General features: G+C 44.9%; 1 protein-coding gene across 5 annotated transcripts in view; it reads right to left on the reverse strand.

Moving 5' to 3' along the window:
* LOC147439542 (uncharacterized) overlaps positions 1 to 17950 on the reverse strand; it is a 93525-nt gene that overhangs the window by 59587 nt on the left and 15988 nt on the right. For 4 of the 5 annotated variants that reach the window (XM_086485364.1, XM_086485363.1, XM_086485365.1 and 1 more), the window contains 4 exons: positions 2012 to 2128; positions 1414 to 1604; positions 842 to 1325; positions 622 to 732 (listed from right to left, as the gene is read on the reverse strand). In XM_086485364.1, the coding sequence (XP_086341490.1) occupies positions 622 to 732; positions 842 to 1325; positions 1414 to 1604; positions 2012 to 2128 (903 nt within the window). The remainder of the gene's footprint in view (positions 1 to 621; positions 733 to 841; positions 1326 to 1413; positions 1605 to 2011; positions 2129 to 17950) is intronic. The other variant, XM_086485366.1, reaches the window with a different exon arrangement.

The following is a 17950-nucleotide window of genomic DNA, read 5'->3' on the forward strand; positions in this document are numbered from 1 at the left end:
CAGGTTGAGACTGAATCCACCAACAATGGATCAGGTCGCTAGATGGTGCCACACCCTCATCTACTACCATACGAATGACATCCCGATTCCCCATCAACCTGCCTGACCCATACCTTGACCAATACCCATTGGTGGCATATTAAGGAGACATAGATGAGCTAACAGGCCATAAATTGATCTTTCACAGCTTTGGAGCTATCTTGCTCATAGTATAAACTACACTGGAAGCTATATAACATTCTTGGATGATTCACCAACCACTACATCATGGACCACTCAGAGCATCAAATGACAGAACTATCCCGGCTCTGATCTGTATATAAGCTTGCAGGCTGACATATATGTTTATGCAATCTGGCTTATCTCACCACACACCCAGGATCATGTCATAAATACTTTCATCTCCAAAAAAAATTTGCAGATTTATCACATAATCTTTTTTAACGAGGCGTAAAATGTTAATACATTCTTACCTTTGTCACACACCATCTGGGAACAAATAACCACTCAAAATCCACATGATATTCAGCACAGCAAAAAGACATAAACAAAACAATTTCCACACGCAATGGCAAACAAACAAGCACAACAAATGCAATCTTAAGTTTTCAAAGACACTACCTCTACACTTTTCCCCCAAAATCTGTTCTTGACCTCCACTTCTCCATAAATGGTGTAATCTGACGACAGGTTCTCACTGTGGAAGGCAAGAATAGGTGGATGATGGCTAACCTGTACAAAGTTAACTGCATGAATTTTGTTTGAATGATGTATTTGATTTTTTGTTGTGTTTGTGTGCGCGTGGGTTGGAGGGGGGTAGACAAGTACAGATTGAACCCACCTGCTCAGCAAGGAATCGCAATCGTCCATCTAGGGACTGCCATTCGTATGTCTCCCCTAATAAGGGGTTGAATGGTTTAGCATCCCTATGAGGAGATCCATGATAAGTTGCACATGCAAAAATAGAGACCCAAACAAGTCGCTCAATAGAATCATCAAGCTGTGAAGCTTTTTCCAGCAGATGTCTGGACAAAACAATAAAACTATGAAGCATGTTACAAGCAACAAAACAGTAATTTAAGCTCATACACAAAACAATGAAACTAAACAGCTCAAACACAAAAGACCAGATAAGCATCTGGTTGGCTGAGCAAGATCCAAGAGAGTTGTACGAGTATTGTAGCTCTTCTGCGCATCGCTGCAGCACTGAAAGCGGCTCATTAATGGTTGCAGGCATTGTGATATGATTTAAATCTTTGCCAATAGCATTCTTCAAGACACTCCACAAGCTGAAGCCTCTCTGTAATGGTCTTGGGGCCGGTAACCTACAAAAATAATCGTAGTCCTCATGAAGTAATTTTCTTGGCCCTTTAGTTCCTGGACATGGATTCAAGTTCAAGAAAACCTTCTAACCTGCTCCTAGGATGCTCATACTCATCTCCTTCAACTTCTGATAGATTTTCTGTGTCATTAGATAAATCACCTTCCTCGGGTGGTTCTTGACTGTACTCGATTCTTTCACCCAAAACCTCAAGCTCCTCTCGTGACGTTGATTTGGCAATAAATTCATGCTGATTGAGAACTTCCAAGGCCTCATAGTAGTCCTTAAAAAACATTCTGTGGGTTAATTCAGTTCACATGAAGACTGGCCAGTGCCAGACAAATCTGCTCCAACAACAGCTACATATCAACTCCATATAAGCCTTTGATCACTTGGCATTCACCAGGTTTTTAAGTGTCCCTTTCTAGAAATTTCAACGCAAGTACCACATAAATTGACAAAATTAGCCTCGTCCACTAGGGTTGAGCAAGTTCAAAAAACAACAATGAAGCCAGTTACTTGTTGTAGTTAAGAGGGTGGTAGCTAGCAAAGTCACAAATGGCAAGCCAGATCGAAAGCAAAGATGTAATCCTGGGCACGCGCTCATCAGCCAGTAACTTGTTATGGTCACCCAAGAATGAGCCACATATATGTAAAGGAGTACTCGACAACTCACTGAAACAATCATACCTCATTGGTGACATCGGAAGGAGCCAGAGATATCTCATCATCAGTATCTTCGTCGTCGCCAAACTCTCCATCCATATCCCTATCCTCCCCCGTTACTACCCTGTTGGACTGGTTTCTCTGCATACCACCACCCCAAAAAACACACAACAATTAATTCAAAAGCCAATGAAATTGCGCTTTGCAGCAAGTCATGCTACAAAACGTAGAGTTAGAAACTTGACAGTGTGAATCATGTCAAAGTCGATGATGCGGAAGCCTGGAGTTAGGAGGAGAATGCACAAGAGAAAGAGAGTTTGCTAAGCCAACCAACTTGGCAATAAATTAATCCCCATTGTTATACAATGGGGATTGAGGTGCCTTTATATACTAGCCCTCAGGAATTGCCCTGCCGCCCGGAAGCATGTCAAATAAGTAAAATAAGTACCTAAAAGACAAAATAACAACTAGGATTACATTGGGCATTCATTTGATGCATAAACTTTAACACCCTCTCTGCAGCTCAGTGGAAATTTGTTGGAAGACCAAGTTGATGATGCTGAAGTGTAGAGTTAGGGAGAAAATGCACGAGAGAGAAAGAGAGGGACTTGCTCAGAACAAACCAACACAGCAATGAATTAGATTGCTATACAATGGCTGCAAAGGTGCCTTTACATATTAATTCTCAGTAGTTGCCCTGCCCAGAATCATATCAAATAAGTCAAATAAATACCTAAAAACAAAATAGCAACTAGGGTCACATTGGGCATTTACTTGAGATGCATAAACTCACACCCTCTCTGCAGCTCATAGTGGACATATGTAGGAAGAGTAGAGTTAGGGAGAGAAAGTGGGGGGGGGGGGGGAGAGAGAGAGAGAGAGAGAGAGAGAGAGAGAGAGAGAGAGAGAGAGAGAGAGAGAGAGAGAGAGAGAAATGAAATGAAATGAAATGTTATATTAACATCTTCAAAAGGCCAAAATGAAATAAAACGAAACGTTATATTAACATCTTCAAAAGGCCAAAATGACCTATGAGACCAATCTGTTACAAAATGGTGAATCTAATACCGTGTCTGGGTTCAAAAGAACTACTACTAGAATCCATATACCTAGATGAATCCAGGATAAGCCCAGATTCACCCTTAAAGGAAAGTGCAAGGTATAGACGCATGGTAGTCATCCACAAGACAACATGACCATCAACTCCATCATGCATAGTATTGACTAAATACCACGACATCCCCACTAACATCGTCAGTGCCCAATAGTGGGTGTAGAACTAGGTACTAACATATGCTCCCCAACACAACACACGCCACACTCACACACACATGAGCATACAACAACACAAAGTTCAACGTACTGAGTTTCTGTCATGACTCCGGAGATCAAGGGCAGACTCAGCCATAATGAAGCCTAGCACTAAAAAAAAGACAATAAATCGGAAAAAATAGCACAAAATGGAGGTAGTTGATAGGGCATACGCACCACAAAAGATCGAAAGCATTAGCACTACTAGAATCCATCCTCATCTGCACTCTGGATGTGAGAGAGAGAGAGAGAGAGAGAGAGAGAGAGAAATGAAATGAAATGTTTATTAACGTGTACAAAAGGCCTAAAAGACCTATGAGACCAATACATCACATAGTCATCAGGTGTGTCAAAGTGTCTAACACAGAAACAAAGTAATGAAGTAAAAGGGAAGGGGGGGGGGGGGGGGGGGGGGGGGGCTGAGTTTGAGGTATAAGGGGTGTCCTACTGGGCTTGGTCCTGTCCTCTGTCATCACATGAACTCTCTCATGGGTCTCTGCAGCATGGTATCAATCTCCTGCTCTGTGAAGAACATCTTAGGAGTCGCTCTGTATCTCCCAACGATAGCCTCGATACGTCGGTGGTAGATTGATCGGCGGTGTAATCTGCCGGGAGGCCATGGGCGTGGGGGTCTGCTGATCTCTGTGGCTCTCTCTAGCAAAGTCCCACATGATGTGGGGCAGGCTGTCGTGTAGTCTATTGCCTGAGGAGGGCCGCTCTGGAAGTAGTCTGTGACTGGCCTTTGGATGCACCCCCGCCTGGAGCACCTCATCCTCTGTAGTAAGCCCTCTCTGTGTCGCCGTAATTTCAGCAAGAAAAGCCCAAGACAACTCTAATCAGTGTAATCCATCACTCTAGACAAGGGCCCGAAGCCATCTCTGAAGAGACAATGTAAACGTCCCCTAATCTCATAAGACACTGGACATCGGCAGATATAGTGTTCCTCCGTCTCTGGCTCAATGTCACATAGCTCGCATATCCGCTCCTCTACTGGCGTCAAAGTATATCTCCCTGTCTCTATGTGTAGTTGATGAGAGGAAGTGTGAAGCTGACCTATCACGCATCAGGGCAACCCAGTCAGTGTAGTTCTCAGCCAGCTCCACTTCTTCCTCGCCGTGAAGAAACGTGCGTTGATGCCCACAAGGCTCACCCATTGTGCTGTAGTATTAAAAATCATCACCTTGGTCTTGCTGAGGTTCACAGACAAGTCTCTATCATGTGCGTGTCTCTTCAATGTATCCAGCGGGCTCTATAACCCTTCTGGTGATTCGGAAATGAGCACAAGATCATCTGCATACAACAACAGGCCCCAGGGGTATCCAAGTCCCTGATAACAATGCACCTCTGTCTACATCTCTGTCAATAGAATCAGAAACCTCATCAATATACATGCCAAAAAGAGTCGGAGAGTCTTGCTGAGGTTCACAGACAAGTCTCTATCATGTGTGTATCTCTCCGATGTATCCAGTTGGCTTTGTAACTACTTTGGTGATTCGGAAATGAGCACAAGATCATCTGCATACAACAACAGGGGTATCCAAGTCAATGATAACAATGCACCTTTGTCTCCATCTCTGTCAATATAAACTGAAACCTCATCAATAAACATGCCAAAAAGAGTCAAAGAGAGTGGGCAGCCCTGTTTCACTCCAATGTTAAAGTCAATAATCTTTGAGAGGCCTTTAGATGTGCGCACTCTACTGTTACTCTCTCATATAGTGCAAGGATACCCCATGTAATCTCACTTGGGACACCAAGATCATACAATTTGCAAATCAGCATTGCTCTAGGCACTGTGTCAAAGGCTTTGCGGAAGTACACAAAGCAACAATAGATACACTGCCCATGCGCTCAACCCTCCTCGATGATGGCTCAAGGAGTAAATATGTGATCAAGGGTACCAAAACCTCTTCTGAATCCAGCCTGCCCACGTGCTCTTACACCCTCTTTCTCTGCCAAACGACCGAGCTCGTGTTCAAGCACAGAAGCATAAAGCTTAGCCAATGTATGGCATATCATGATTGTGCAATAGTTACCAGGTGACGTATGCGCGATGGAGTAAGGGTGGAAATGGCTAATAAGTCCGGGCTCGGGACAAGAAGATTCCTTGAGGGGAAAAAACTGGGAGAGGTTCTTTGGGTTCGTGGTTCTCCTTGCGTTCTTGATGGTTCTTGGTGGTTCTTCCCTTGAGTTCACAAAGTCGAAGCACACACGGAGCTCTGATACCAATGTAATGTGCAGCGGAAGTGAATGATGGTGTATGCTCACGATGAGTGATCAGGGAGTGCTCAAGGTTCCTTTTACTAAAGGGAAGGGAGAGCCTTCCTTGACTTCTTGAGAGATTGTGCAATAGACCAAAACAAAAGAGAATGGAAAACTGTGAGAAAGCACTATGGGTGATAGAGAGAGAAAGAGAGAGAGAGAGAGAAGATTGTAGCGTAACTGTGAAAATGGGTTTCAGCTAGGTTGAAACGTGAAACGCCTGAAACCATAGTTACCCGGAACAGGAACGGGGAACGGGAACGGGAGGGTTGAGTGCTCATATTGGGTAGTGGGTGCATTGCGAGTCTGTGCCATCAATTGGCAGTGACCATTGACCAAGTATACCGTATGGTGAATTCTCTCTCTCTCTCTCTCTCTCTCTCTCTCTCTCTCTCTCTCTCTCTCTCTCTCTCTCTCTCTCTCTCTCTCTCTCAATGCACAGTATAGAAAATTGAAAAATTGTTTGTATTGTGTAGAGAGAGAGAGTGCACACTATTATGTATATATATAATACTATATATACTCAAAATTGGCATTTTGGTCATACGTTTCAGTGAGGCTCTTGTCTAGAGTGAAACGTTTTGGGGTGAAACGCCCCCGTTTCGGGGTGAAAGGTTTCGCAATTACGTTGGAAGATTGACACTAGATGGGGTCCTTGGAGGGGGGTTTCTGGTGTCAATCTTCTCTCTCTCTCTCTCTCTCTCTCTCTCTCTCTCTCTCTCTCTCTCTCTCTGTGCACTTTCTCTCACAGTTTTCCATTCTCGTTTGTTTTGCTCTATAGCACAATCTCTCAAGAAGTCAAGAAGGCTCTCCCTTCCCTTCAGTAAAATGAACCTTGAGCTCACTGATCACTCATCCTGAGCATACGCCATCATTCACTTCCGCTGCACATTACAGACAGTATGGTTTACCAGTAGACATTGTGTCAGATTAAGACGAGTTTAATAGACATCTTTGGAGATCGATGTTTAAGAGGTTGGTGTGAGAGTGAGCAACGGAAAGAGTGTGAGCCACGCGCGCCAAAAACACAGGAGAGAGAGAGAGAGAGAGAGAGAGAGAGAGAGAGAGAGAGAGAACACAAGTGCTCTACAAATGATACTCTCAATACACAATCTGTATGACTACAAGACCCTAAGCATTCTATTTATAAAATCTTAGGTTGAGGTAGGTCAAAAATGTGTAACTTGTGCAAAAAACATAAAGCCCAAAAATGGCTAAATATGTGTGCACCCAACCAGGCTCAAAAAATGACCAGCCGGACACGTGCTAAAGGTGTCTGCCCATGCAATCTAAATCATGTGCGATGGGTGGCCAACACGGGAAAATCACTAGCCGTACAAAATGGCGAAGCAACGGTGGTCTAACTCTAACACCCCCTCTCAACACCGGATGCTGAGACAACACAGAGGAGTTGAAGGTGAGAAGCCAAAGTCTGTTGAGGTACAACCTTCGTAAAGATGTCTATTGGATTGTCATTTGTAGGAACATACTCCAAATAAAGATCTCCAGCCAAAACCTGCTCCCGAACATAGTGGTACTTCACCTCAATGTGCTTAGTCCGAGCGTGAAAGATAGGGTTCTTGGCAATAGCAATGCATCTCTGATTGTCACACAAACGACAAGTCATAGCAATCTGGGGAAAACACAACTCTCCCGGTAATCTCCGTAGCCATATGGCCTCACAAGCAGCATAGCAAGCTGCTTTGTACTCCGCCTCTGTAGAAGATAGCACAACGGTCGGTTGCCGCTTACTGCACCAAGAAATGAGTCCCGAGCCGAGTGTGAAAAGGTAATGTGCAACAGAATGAATGTTTGAACCTTGCTCAAGATGAGTGCTCCAAACTGTGCTCAAGGTTCCTTTTATTCTTATGGAAGGGAGGGCCTTCCGTTCTTAATAAGAGAGTGCAATGATCATAAACAAAGTGAATGGACACTATGCGTGCAAGTGTATGAGACTGAGAGATAGAAGAGAAGAGAATACGACACCACAGACGTTGTAAAACCCTCCTCCGAAGGCCCCACTCTCGTCAACGAGAGTGGTCTACTATTGATTTGTCACGTGACACATCCAACCCTATGTGTCCGTGGACAAGCTACACCATAACTCGGTTCCCGTCAGTCCAGTCAATCTAGATTAGAAGTGATCTGGTAGAGTCTATTCGTAGACCGTGCATGCCCAGTCACTTGGTATAGATGCATATCCTCTGGTTGCACACAGCATGATCATAAGCATTCCCATTACAATCCATTAGAATCAGTTAGGGGGTTGTTCCAATGCATTTAGCCTATTTTACCTATTTTTGACATTTTTCACTTATTAATTTAAGTGACTTTCCAACAAAAGTAGGTAGGGCAATTTGGGTAAGAAAATATATAAGCAAACCAAAGTTAGCACTAAAGGGCAGATGAGCCAAGAGAACAGCAGGCCTTTGGCGACATGTCCTCCCCTCTCTCAGCAAGAACCACCAAGCACCCACTGCCCTTGGCGTTTTCCCCATCCCTCAGCCTAACGTTTTTGTTGCATCCTCGCCAGCCCTCAACCTTGGCGTTTTCAGCATTTATCGCGCAGTTTCACACCCTTGGAGCCAACGTTTTTCATCATCGCTAGGGGGCTGCAATTCCAGCGTTTTCAGCATCAGATCAGGCTGCGTTTTCAGCCTTGAGTCGCATCAAATCAGGCAGCGTTTTCAGCCCTAAACACAGCAGGAAATCGGCTTTTTCATCACAGCATCTCGGCGTTTTTCAGCAGCCCAAAACAGCCCCAAAATTCAGCGCTTCATCCGCAGCAAAATTCAATAGTTAGCGTTTTTGGACAGGCAGTTAGTATCACTCAGTTTTCAGCCCTATTGTCGTCATCGCCATCCCGGTTGTCGCCATCGACATAGCCTAGATCTGCATCGGTTTTATGCATCATCATTGTACCCGTTTGTGCAATCAATCGTAGACCACTCTCGCCAACAAGAGTGGGGCCTTCGGAGGAGGGTTCTACAATGTCTCTGGTGTCGTATCTCTCTTCTCTCTATCTCCCAGTCTCATACACTTGCACGCACAGTGTCCACTCACTTTGTTCGTGATCATAGCACTCTCCATTAAGAACGGAAGGCTCTCCCTTCCATAAGAACTAAAAGGAACCTTGAGCAAAATATGGATCACTCATCTTGAGAAAGTACAACATTCATTCCGCTGCACCTTACATTGGTATCAGAGCTTTGGCAGTGTTCTGTATCACTCAAGGAAAGAACCACAAGAATCACAAGTTTTTTTTTGCTTGTTGCGGTCGCACGAACCCAGGTTCGCTTGGGCGTGTCGATTCCTAATCGTGTTTTTGAAGAGTGACTGTTGACAGGAATCCCAAGAAAGAAGGGCTTGTCCAGCCTCCCCTTGTGTCTCTTTTCACTCATTGAGAGCGGACCGTGCACTCAGCAGCCGGCCAATCGACGTGAGGTGGGAAAAAGCAACCTTGGTGTGAGCGCAAGGCCACCAAGGGGTGCGCCCGCGGAAAAGAGTAGAACTCAGGTGAAGAGAAGATCCTTCTCAAACACGGTTTGCAAGCGAAAGAAAACCTCAAGACCCTCAAGAACCCAAGTTCCTCGTGAACTTAAGGACCAAAGATCATAGTGCATGGTCGTCACCCGAAGCGGAATGGATACTTCGCATACAGGTGATGAGCATGAGAGAGGCAACGAAGAATTTTCCCCACCAAGAGATTTTTCTGACCCTCCCCCTTCGCCATCTACGCCACAAAGTGTACCAAACCCTATGGAGGCAATGGTCAAGCAAATGATGGACATGATGGCCAAACAAAAAGAGACTCGCATTGCCTTGGAACACGAACGCGACGAACGAAAAGAAAGAAAAGACCTAAGAAAAGAAGAAGCGGCAGCAAGATGCGCGCTCTGGGAGGCCGAGCGTGAGGCTCAAAGAGAACTACGCACTCAAGAGTTGGTTCGACAAGTACTTGCCTCGAAGTCTGAACCAACCAAAGATCGAGGGGGTTCCTCAAGTGGCGCGAGCCACGATGCGGATTCCAACAACCCAGTCAACACAGAGAAGTTGACTTTCAGTAAGTATGATGGTAAGATGGATGCTACGGTTATTCATTCTTGGTTGCATCAATTTAATGCATATTTTGCGACAACTAAGACGACAGGGAATAGCAAGGTATTGACGACAACTATGTACCTTGCCGGTGATGCCATCAATTGGTACCACGCATGGCAAGAGTCACAGCTAGCCGCGCACCTAGAGGAAGTCGACGAACTCACGCCCTTGTCCTTCAGTTGGGCTGATTTGCAAGACAAGCTCAAGACGCGGTTTATGCCACCTCAGTACCTCGCACGATTGAAGGACGATTGGCGCGCTCTCAAGCAAAATGGTATGCCGGTTATGTCTTTCTCTAATCGTGTTTTGCAGCTCGGCACTCAATTACGCAAATCGGATTCGGAGCGCAAAGAGGCATTTCTTTACGGATTGGACGAGTATATTAAGTATGATGTCGAGGTACTTGATCCAATCGATCTCAACAAGGCGGTAGCGATTGCTCTCGCACACGAGATGAAGCACAACAAGGGAAAACTCAAGGAAAACAAGACTTCTCAAGGGACCCCGCAGAATTCTCAGAACACACAAAATGGTAAGAACGGTAATTCTTCTAGCTCTTCTTCCTCTAATTCCTCGGAAAAGAACTCTAACAACGAATCTAAGGGTAAAGCTAAAGCACCTACAAAACCTAAGCTAACCCCATATGAAAAAGTTGCACAAGGAATTGTAGGAGGATACATCACAGCTGAAGAACAAGTGATTTATGCTAAAGGAGATAGATGTTTTCAATGTCACGTCAAGGGTCACATTAAGAAGGCTTGTCCTAAGACAATCCCACCTAAAGAACAAAAGGCACCCACAGCAACCACAAGCACTATCACACACCAACTCGCATCTTCTCATGACACTGACACACACATTGATGAGTCCCTCATGAAGTGTTATGGTCATGTAAAGGGTCAACGTTTTATCATGTTGTTTGATCAAGGCAGTATGCATGATGTGATTAGTCCCTCTCTTGTTGAGAGAGCCCGCCTAGAGGTTAGTCAGAAATCTCCTCTCGAGGTTTCTGGGTTCGCTCCCGGTATGGACTCTCTCATCACAAAGGAGTGCCTTGATGTGATGTTTACCGTTCAACAAGCTTCTTTCAGTAGGAAATTTCTTGTGTCTCCTCTCTCAGGATGTGATATGATTTTGGGCATAAGATGGTTTCGTGAACTCAACCCTCTCATTGATTGGGAGGCTAACACTCTCACTTTACATGCCAAAACTGATTCCCCCCTCATCATTCGTCCTGAGGAGGGCTTGCATTCTTTGCCTACAACTCTCATGTGCAGGTAAAGCGTGAATTACGACAAGGAGCACAACCGGCATTCATCTATGTTGCTCCAGTTTCCCAGAGCATTCAGGCTCCAGCTAAGTATTCAGAGTTGTTTACGAAGTTTAAACATCTCTTTTTGCAAGATGATCTTCCATCTCGTCTCCCACCCGAGCGGCCGGAGGACCATCGCATCGAGCTTATGGAGGGGGCACAGCCTGTCAGTAAGGCTCCCTATCGATTGAACAAGACACAGGAGGAAGAGTTAGAGCGACAACTCACGGAGTTGGTGGCTAGAGGATTCATACGCCCTAGTGTAAGTCCTTTTGCTGCTCCTATTTTGTTTATTCGCTCGTCTCGTTTGTGTGTTGATTACAGGACATTAAACAAGATGACCGTCAAGAACAAGTTTCCGATGCCTCGCATTGAGTATATCTTTGATAGGCTCAATGGGGCAAAGGTTTTCAGCAAGGTCGATCTCAAAAGTGGATACCATGAGGTACGGGTATTCAAAGACGACATTTTCAAGACCGCTTTTCGCACCGAGCGAGGGCAATGGGAGTATATTGTTATGCCTTTTGGATTGACAGGTGCCGTGAGTACATTCAATCGTCTCATGGTAGGTCTTTTCGGCGATATGGTCCGTGTATGTGTGTTCATCTTTTTAGATGATATTCTCATTTTTTCTGCATCGTGGGAACAACATGAAAGATATGTCGAAAGGGTACTAACTCGTTTGGATGAGTGTCAGTTGTACATTGCAGCTAAGAAGTTTGAATTTTTTCTTACTGAAGTCACTTATCTAGGTTATATCATTTCTGCGGAAGGCGTCAAGCTAGATCCCGCGAAGGTGGAACGGGTTCGTAATTGGGATTTGCCCAAAACTGCATATGATGTGCATTCTTTTCTTGGTTTATGTCAAGCATATAGTTCGCACATAGAGAATTTTGCATGCATTGTTGCACCTATGACTGATGTTTTGAAAGGAGTAAAGACTCGTTGTCAACGCGTAGACCTGTCCGAGGCAGCCATTGAGGCTTTCCCAGCTCTCAAGGTTGCGATGACAGAAGCACCATGTCTAATCCTTGCCTCTTGGGATGATCCCTTTGGGGTATGGACGGATGCGAGCAATGTCACCATAGGCATTGTGCTTCAGTAGCATGGTCGTCCTGTAGCTTTCCTTAGCCGGAAGCTCAATAGTGCGGAAAAGAATTATTCGGTTTATGATAAAGAACTTTTGTCTATCATTCACTCTCTTAAGCATTGGAAGCATTTTCTTTATGGTAGAGAGTTTACAGTGCGCACAGATCATCAAGCCCTCAAGTGGCTCCAGTCTATGCCTAGTGCACATTGGAGTGATCGCCAAGCACGGTGGCCACAATTTTTTGAGCAATTTGGGGGTTTAATTGAGTATGTGCCTAGAAAAGCTAACCCTGTTGCAGATGCGTTGAGTCACAAAGGACAGATTTTGGCTATTAAGCCAAGAACCACATTTTCTATTCAGGATGAGTCTTTTGACAGCATGAAGAATCAGTATGCGGAATTCCGAGTTTGGTAAGCATTGGTTGCAGGCTCTTGCTTCCCAAGGGCCAAGCAACTATCTCATTTGTGATGGATTGTTGTTTTTTTGTCAACGTTTATGTGTGTTGCCCTCTCTCAGGCCAACCATATTGCATGATGCACATGATTCTCTCACGGGTGGGCATAGGGGAATGAATACCACATTGGAAAAAATTGAAAGATTATTTTATTGGCCTAAAATGCGAAAAGATGTGTTTCGTTATGTCACACAATGCATTATATGTCAAAAAGTAAAAGCTCCTCGAGGTAAGCAACAAGGCCTTGCTTCCGCTGCCTATTCCCAATGGACCTTTTCAGGATATTTCCATGGATTTTGTGACTAATCTACCACCAAGTTTGCATTCAAGGAACACTCAATCATAGTTACCCGGAACGGGAACGGGGAACGGGAATGGGAGGGTCCGGAACGGTACGGGAACGGGGAGGAGGAGGGGGGGCGGAACGGGAACAGGGCCGGAACGGTCCACCTAAAGTAAGGCTTGAATTACCTACATTCAGCTTAGTCCTAAATAAACTCCTAAACAACCCCAAAACTGCTCCCAAATCTGCCCCCTAACCTGCCCTCAAACTGCACCAAATATGTTCCCCGAACAGCCCCAAATGTGCCCCCAAAAGCAGACTTTGTTTTCCCCAAATGCCTACTTTTGCCCGTTCCGCCCCGCGTTTCGTTGTTCCGCCTCATTCCCCCCATTCCGGAACACCGTTCCGGTTACACCCCGTTTCGGAATGGCGTTCCATTCCCATCTCCATTTCGGGAACGGGACTCGTCCGAAACGCCGTTTCGGAACGTTTGGGCCGTGTTCCCCCCGTTCCTTGTTACACTGCACTCAATGTGTGACAATTGTTGATCATTTCAGCAAGTTTTGCATGTTGATTGCTTGTAAAGCCACAGTTACTGCACAAGATGTAACACGGTTGTTCATTAAGCATTGGTACCCCCTCTGTGGTTTGCCAAAATCAATTGTTTCAGATAGGGATGTTAAGTTCACGTCCAATTTTTGGCGCGCACTCTTTGAAAATTTTGGCACTAAGTTTAATTTTTCATCGGCTTTTCATCCACAATCAGATGGGTCAAACAAAAATTTACAATCAATTGGCTTTTGATGTTTTAAAGTCGTATGTGCATGATCAACAGTCTCAGTGGGAGCTCTATCTCCCATTGGTACAGGCTATTTTGGATGACTCTTTTTCTTCTGCTATTGGTCTAACTCCGTATGAGGTAGCTTTTGGCCGTCCGTTCCAGTCACTTTTGACTCGCTCAGTCAGTCAAATGCCTGATGCCAATGTTGAAAGTCAGTCATTGGATGAGATTTCTGAGAGTGTGAAGCTTCGGCTAAGCAAGGCTCGGGAATCTTATTCACAGCAGGCTAATAAGCATCGTCAGGATGTTTCGATCAAGGAAGGAGATTGGGTGTATTTAAGAATCATGAAGCAACGTCTTAAGCAAGTTGGAAAGAAGTGTCCAAAGTTGTCTTTTAGTATGTATGGTCTATTTCCAGTCATGAAAAAGATAAATGAGGTTTCAATGAAATTGCAGTTGTTTAACTCATGGTCAATGCACAACGTTTTCGATGTTTCTAGGTTGAAAGTGTTTCGAGGAATACCTCGATAGGACATTTCGGAAGAAGAAGAACCGGAGATCATCGATGAAGCTAAAGTCATGGAGCCGGAGCAAGTGTTGTTGCATCGGTTTCAACATGGTTCGAAGAAGCAAGTGAGACAATACTTTTTGAAGTTCAAGGATCGAGGAACCCACGAAGCGATATGGGTAGACGAAGAGTTTTTCAAAGATTATCCAGAGTTGTTGGCAGACTACAAGGAAGCCATGCAGCTCGGTACCAGTACCTCACTTTAAAAAGGAGGGGATGTCACGTGACACATCCAACCCTATGTGTCCATGGACAAGCTACACCATAACAGGGTTTCCGTCAGTCCAGTCAGTCTAGATTAGAAGTGATCTGGCAGAGTCTTCGTAGACCGTGCATGCCCAGTCACTTGGCATAGATGCATATCCTCTGGTTGCACACAGCATGATCATAAGCATTCCCATCACAATCCATTAGAATCAATTAGGGGATTTTTCCAGTGCATTTAGCCTATTTTACCTATTTTTGACATTTTCCACTTATTAATCTAAGTGACTTTCCAACAAAAGTAAATAGGGCAATTTGGGTAAGAAAATATATAAGCAAACCAAAGTTAGCACTAAAGGGCAGATGAGCCAGGAGAACAGCAGGCCTTTGGCGACATGTCCTTCCCTCTCTCAACAAGAACCACCAAGCACCCACTGCCCTTGGCGTTTTTCCCATCCCTCAGCCTAGGGTTTTTGTTGCATCCTCGCCAGCCCTTAACCCTAAGGTTTTCAGCATTTACCGCGCAGTTTCACACCCTTGGAGCCAGCGTTTTTCATCATCACTAGAGGGCTGCACTTCCAGCGTTTTCAGCATCAGATCAGGCTGTGTTTTCAGCCTTGAGTCACATCAAATCAGGCAAGCGTTTTCAGCCCTAAACACAGCAGGAAATCAGCGTTTTTCATCACAGCATCTCAGCGTTTTTCAGCAGCCCTAAACAGCCCCGAAATTCAGCGCTTCATCCGCAACAGAATTCAGCAGTTAGCATTTTTGGACAGCAATTAGTTTCACTCAGTTTTCAGCCCTTTTGTCGTCATCGCCATCCCGGTTGTCATCGTCGACATAGCCTAGATCTGCATCGGTTTTATGCATCATCATTGTACCCGTTTGTGCAATCAATCGTAGACCACTCCCGCCAACAAGAGTAAGGCCTTCGGAGCAGGGTTTTACATCTCTGGTGTCGTATCTCTCTTCTCTCTATCTCTCAGTCTCATACACTTGCACGCACAGTGTCACTCACTTTGTTCGTGATCATAGCACTCTCCATTAAGAACGGAAGGCTCTCCCTTCCATAAGAACTAAAAGGAACCTTGAGCAAAATATGGATCACTCATCTTGAGAAAGTACAACATTCATTCTGCTGCACCTTACATGATTGCACAAACTGATACAAACAGAATGCATGTGACTGATGCAAGTCTAGGCTAGATCGATGACAACGACGGGGATGGCGAGACCGATCTAAGGGCTGAAATATGACGCTTATGTACTGCTGTCCAAAAACGCTGATGGCTGAATTCTATGGCTGATTTGCTGCTAAAAAATCTGCTCCTAAAACGTTGGTAGGGCTGGTTCTTAATGGCTGAACACTGCGGGTCTTTAGGACTGAAATCTGCTGATCTTACGGCTGAAATCTGTTGGTCTTTACCGGCTGAAAAACGCCATGAATGAGGACGATCATATGATGCTGAAAAACGCCATGCAAGGGGGGAACAAAGGCCTAAAGGAATCGCCAAGGCTGAGATCTGTTGCGATGTTGCTTGGATCAAAAACGCTAGGGCTGGGACTGTCTTTGCTTGGAGGAGAAAACGCCACCAGGGGGTTCTTGGTGAGAAGTTGCCTGTTGAGCAGTGGTGCTCCTGCTGCTTCTTCTGCCAATTAGTGCTAGTCTAGGTTTGCTTATATACAAACTTACTCAATTTGCCCTACGTACTTTCCAACAAAAGTCACTTAAAAATAATAAGTGAAAAATGTCAAAAATAGGTAAAATAGGTTAAATGCACTGGAAAATTCCCCTGAAGAATTCTGATGGGAATGCTTATGATCATGCTGTGTGCAACCAGAGGATATGCATCTACACTAAGTATCTGGGCATGCACGATCTACGAACAGACTCACAAAAGTGCCAAATCACTTCCTATTCTAGACTGACTTGACGGAACTGAACCCTAATCATGTTGTAGCTTGTCCACGGACACATAGGGTTGGATGTGTCACGTGACGTCCCCTCCTTTTCAAAGTGAGGTACTCGTACCGAACTGTATAGCGTCGAGGGAGATCGCCAAGAGTATCCGGAATCCTGGAAGGGGCTCTTCGCCGGCCCACTCTGATGTGTGGGTCGTGCGGTACTTGAACTTCAGAAAGATCTGCAACGCTTGCTTCTTTGGACCGAGTCGAAAGCGACAGTCTTTTGTGGCTCCTTCAATGCTTTAACTTCGTCAAGAGTCATGCTTCTTTCTTCTTCAAGAATCTCCATGGCTGAAAATTCCTGAAACCATTTCCAACACAAAACTATGAAGATATCTATTCCATGTAAAGTGAGTGGAAAAAATCTTGTCGTCCTAATAGACTGCGCATGCAATATAGATGAACAAAGAGACGTGTGTGCGTGTTATCATTAATTGCATTGACAGAGGAAGTGGGTTCTATGGATTCTTTAGATTCATTCGATTCAAGCTTAGGACATGTTCTTTTTATGTGACCCTTAATGTGACAATGAAAACAACGACCTTCCTTAGAATAAGTGCTTTGCTCTTCCGACGTGATGTATCCTCCTAAAATTCCTTGTGCTACCTTTTCATCTGGAGTGAGCTTAGGTTTAGCAATTATGTTAGTCGTACCCTTAGGTCCATTGGAAGAATTCTTTTCTGAGAGACTATTGGAAGATTGGTTAGAAGAGTTACCGTTCTTACCATTCTTACCGTTCTGAGGGTTCTGAGAAGTCTGCGAGGTACTTGTGGAAGTCTTGTTCTCCTTAGGCTTTCCCTTGTTGTGCTTCATCTCATGTGCGAGAGCAATCGCTACCGCCTTGTTGAGATCGATTGGATCGAGCACCTCGATCTCATACTTGATATACTCGTCCAATCCATGAAGGAATGCCTCCTTGCGCTCATCATCCGACTTGCGTAATTGGGTACCTAGCTGCAAAACACGATTAGAAAAAGACATAACCGGCATACCATTTTGCTTGAGAGCGCGCCAATCGTCCTTCAATCATGCGAGGTATTGAGGTGGCATAAACCGCGCCTTGAGCTTGTCTTGCAAATCAGCCCAATTGAAGGAAAGAGGCGTGAATTCGTCGGCTTCCTTTAGGTGCGCGGCTAACTGTGCCTCTTGCCATGCATGGTACCAATTGATGGCATCACCGGCAAGGTATATAGCTACTGTCAAAACCTTGCTATTCCCTGTCTTCTTAGTTGTCGCAAAATAAGCATTAAATTGATGCAACCAAGAATGAATCTTACCATCTTACCATCATACTTACTGAAAGTCAACTTCTCTGTGACTTGATTGTAGGAGTCCGCATCCCGGCTTGCGCCACTTGAGAAACTCCAACCTCTTTGGTTGATTCAGACTTCAAGGCAAGAACTTGTCGAACCAATTCGTGAGTGCGGAGGTCTCTTTGAACCTCACGATCGGCCTCAAAGGCCGCTCATCTTGCTTCAGCTTCCTCCTTTCTTTGTGCTTTTCTTTCTTTTCGTTCGTCGCGCTCGCGTTCCAAGGCAATGCGAGTCGCTTCTTGTTTGGCCATCATGTCCATCATCGACTTGACCATTGCCTCCATAGTATTTGGTACATTTCGTGGCGTAGATGGAGAAG

This window comes from Adiantum capillus-veneris, chromosome 16 (assembly GCF_014529385.1).
Source record: "Adiantum capillus-veneris isolate H3 chromosome 16, ASM1452938v2, whole genome shotgun sequence".
Classification (NCBI taxonomy): Eukaryota; Viridiplantae; Streptophyta; class Polypodiopsida; order Polypodiales; family Pteridaceae; genus Adiantum; species Adiantum capillus-veneris.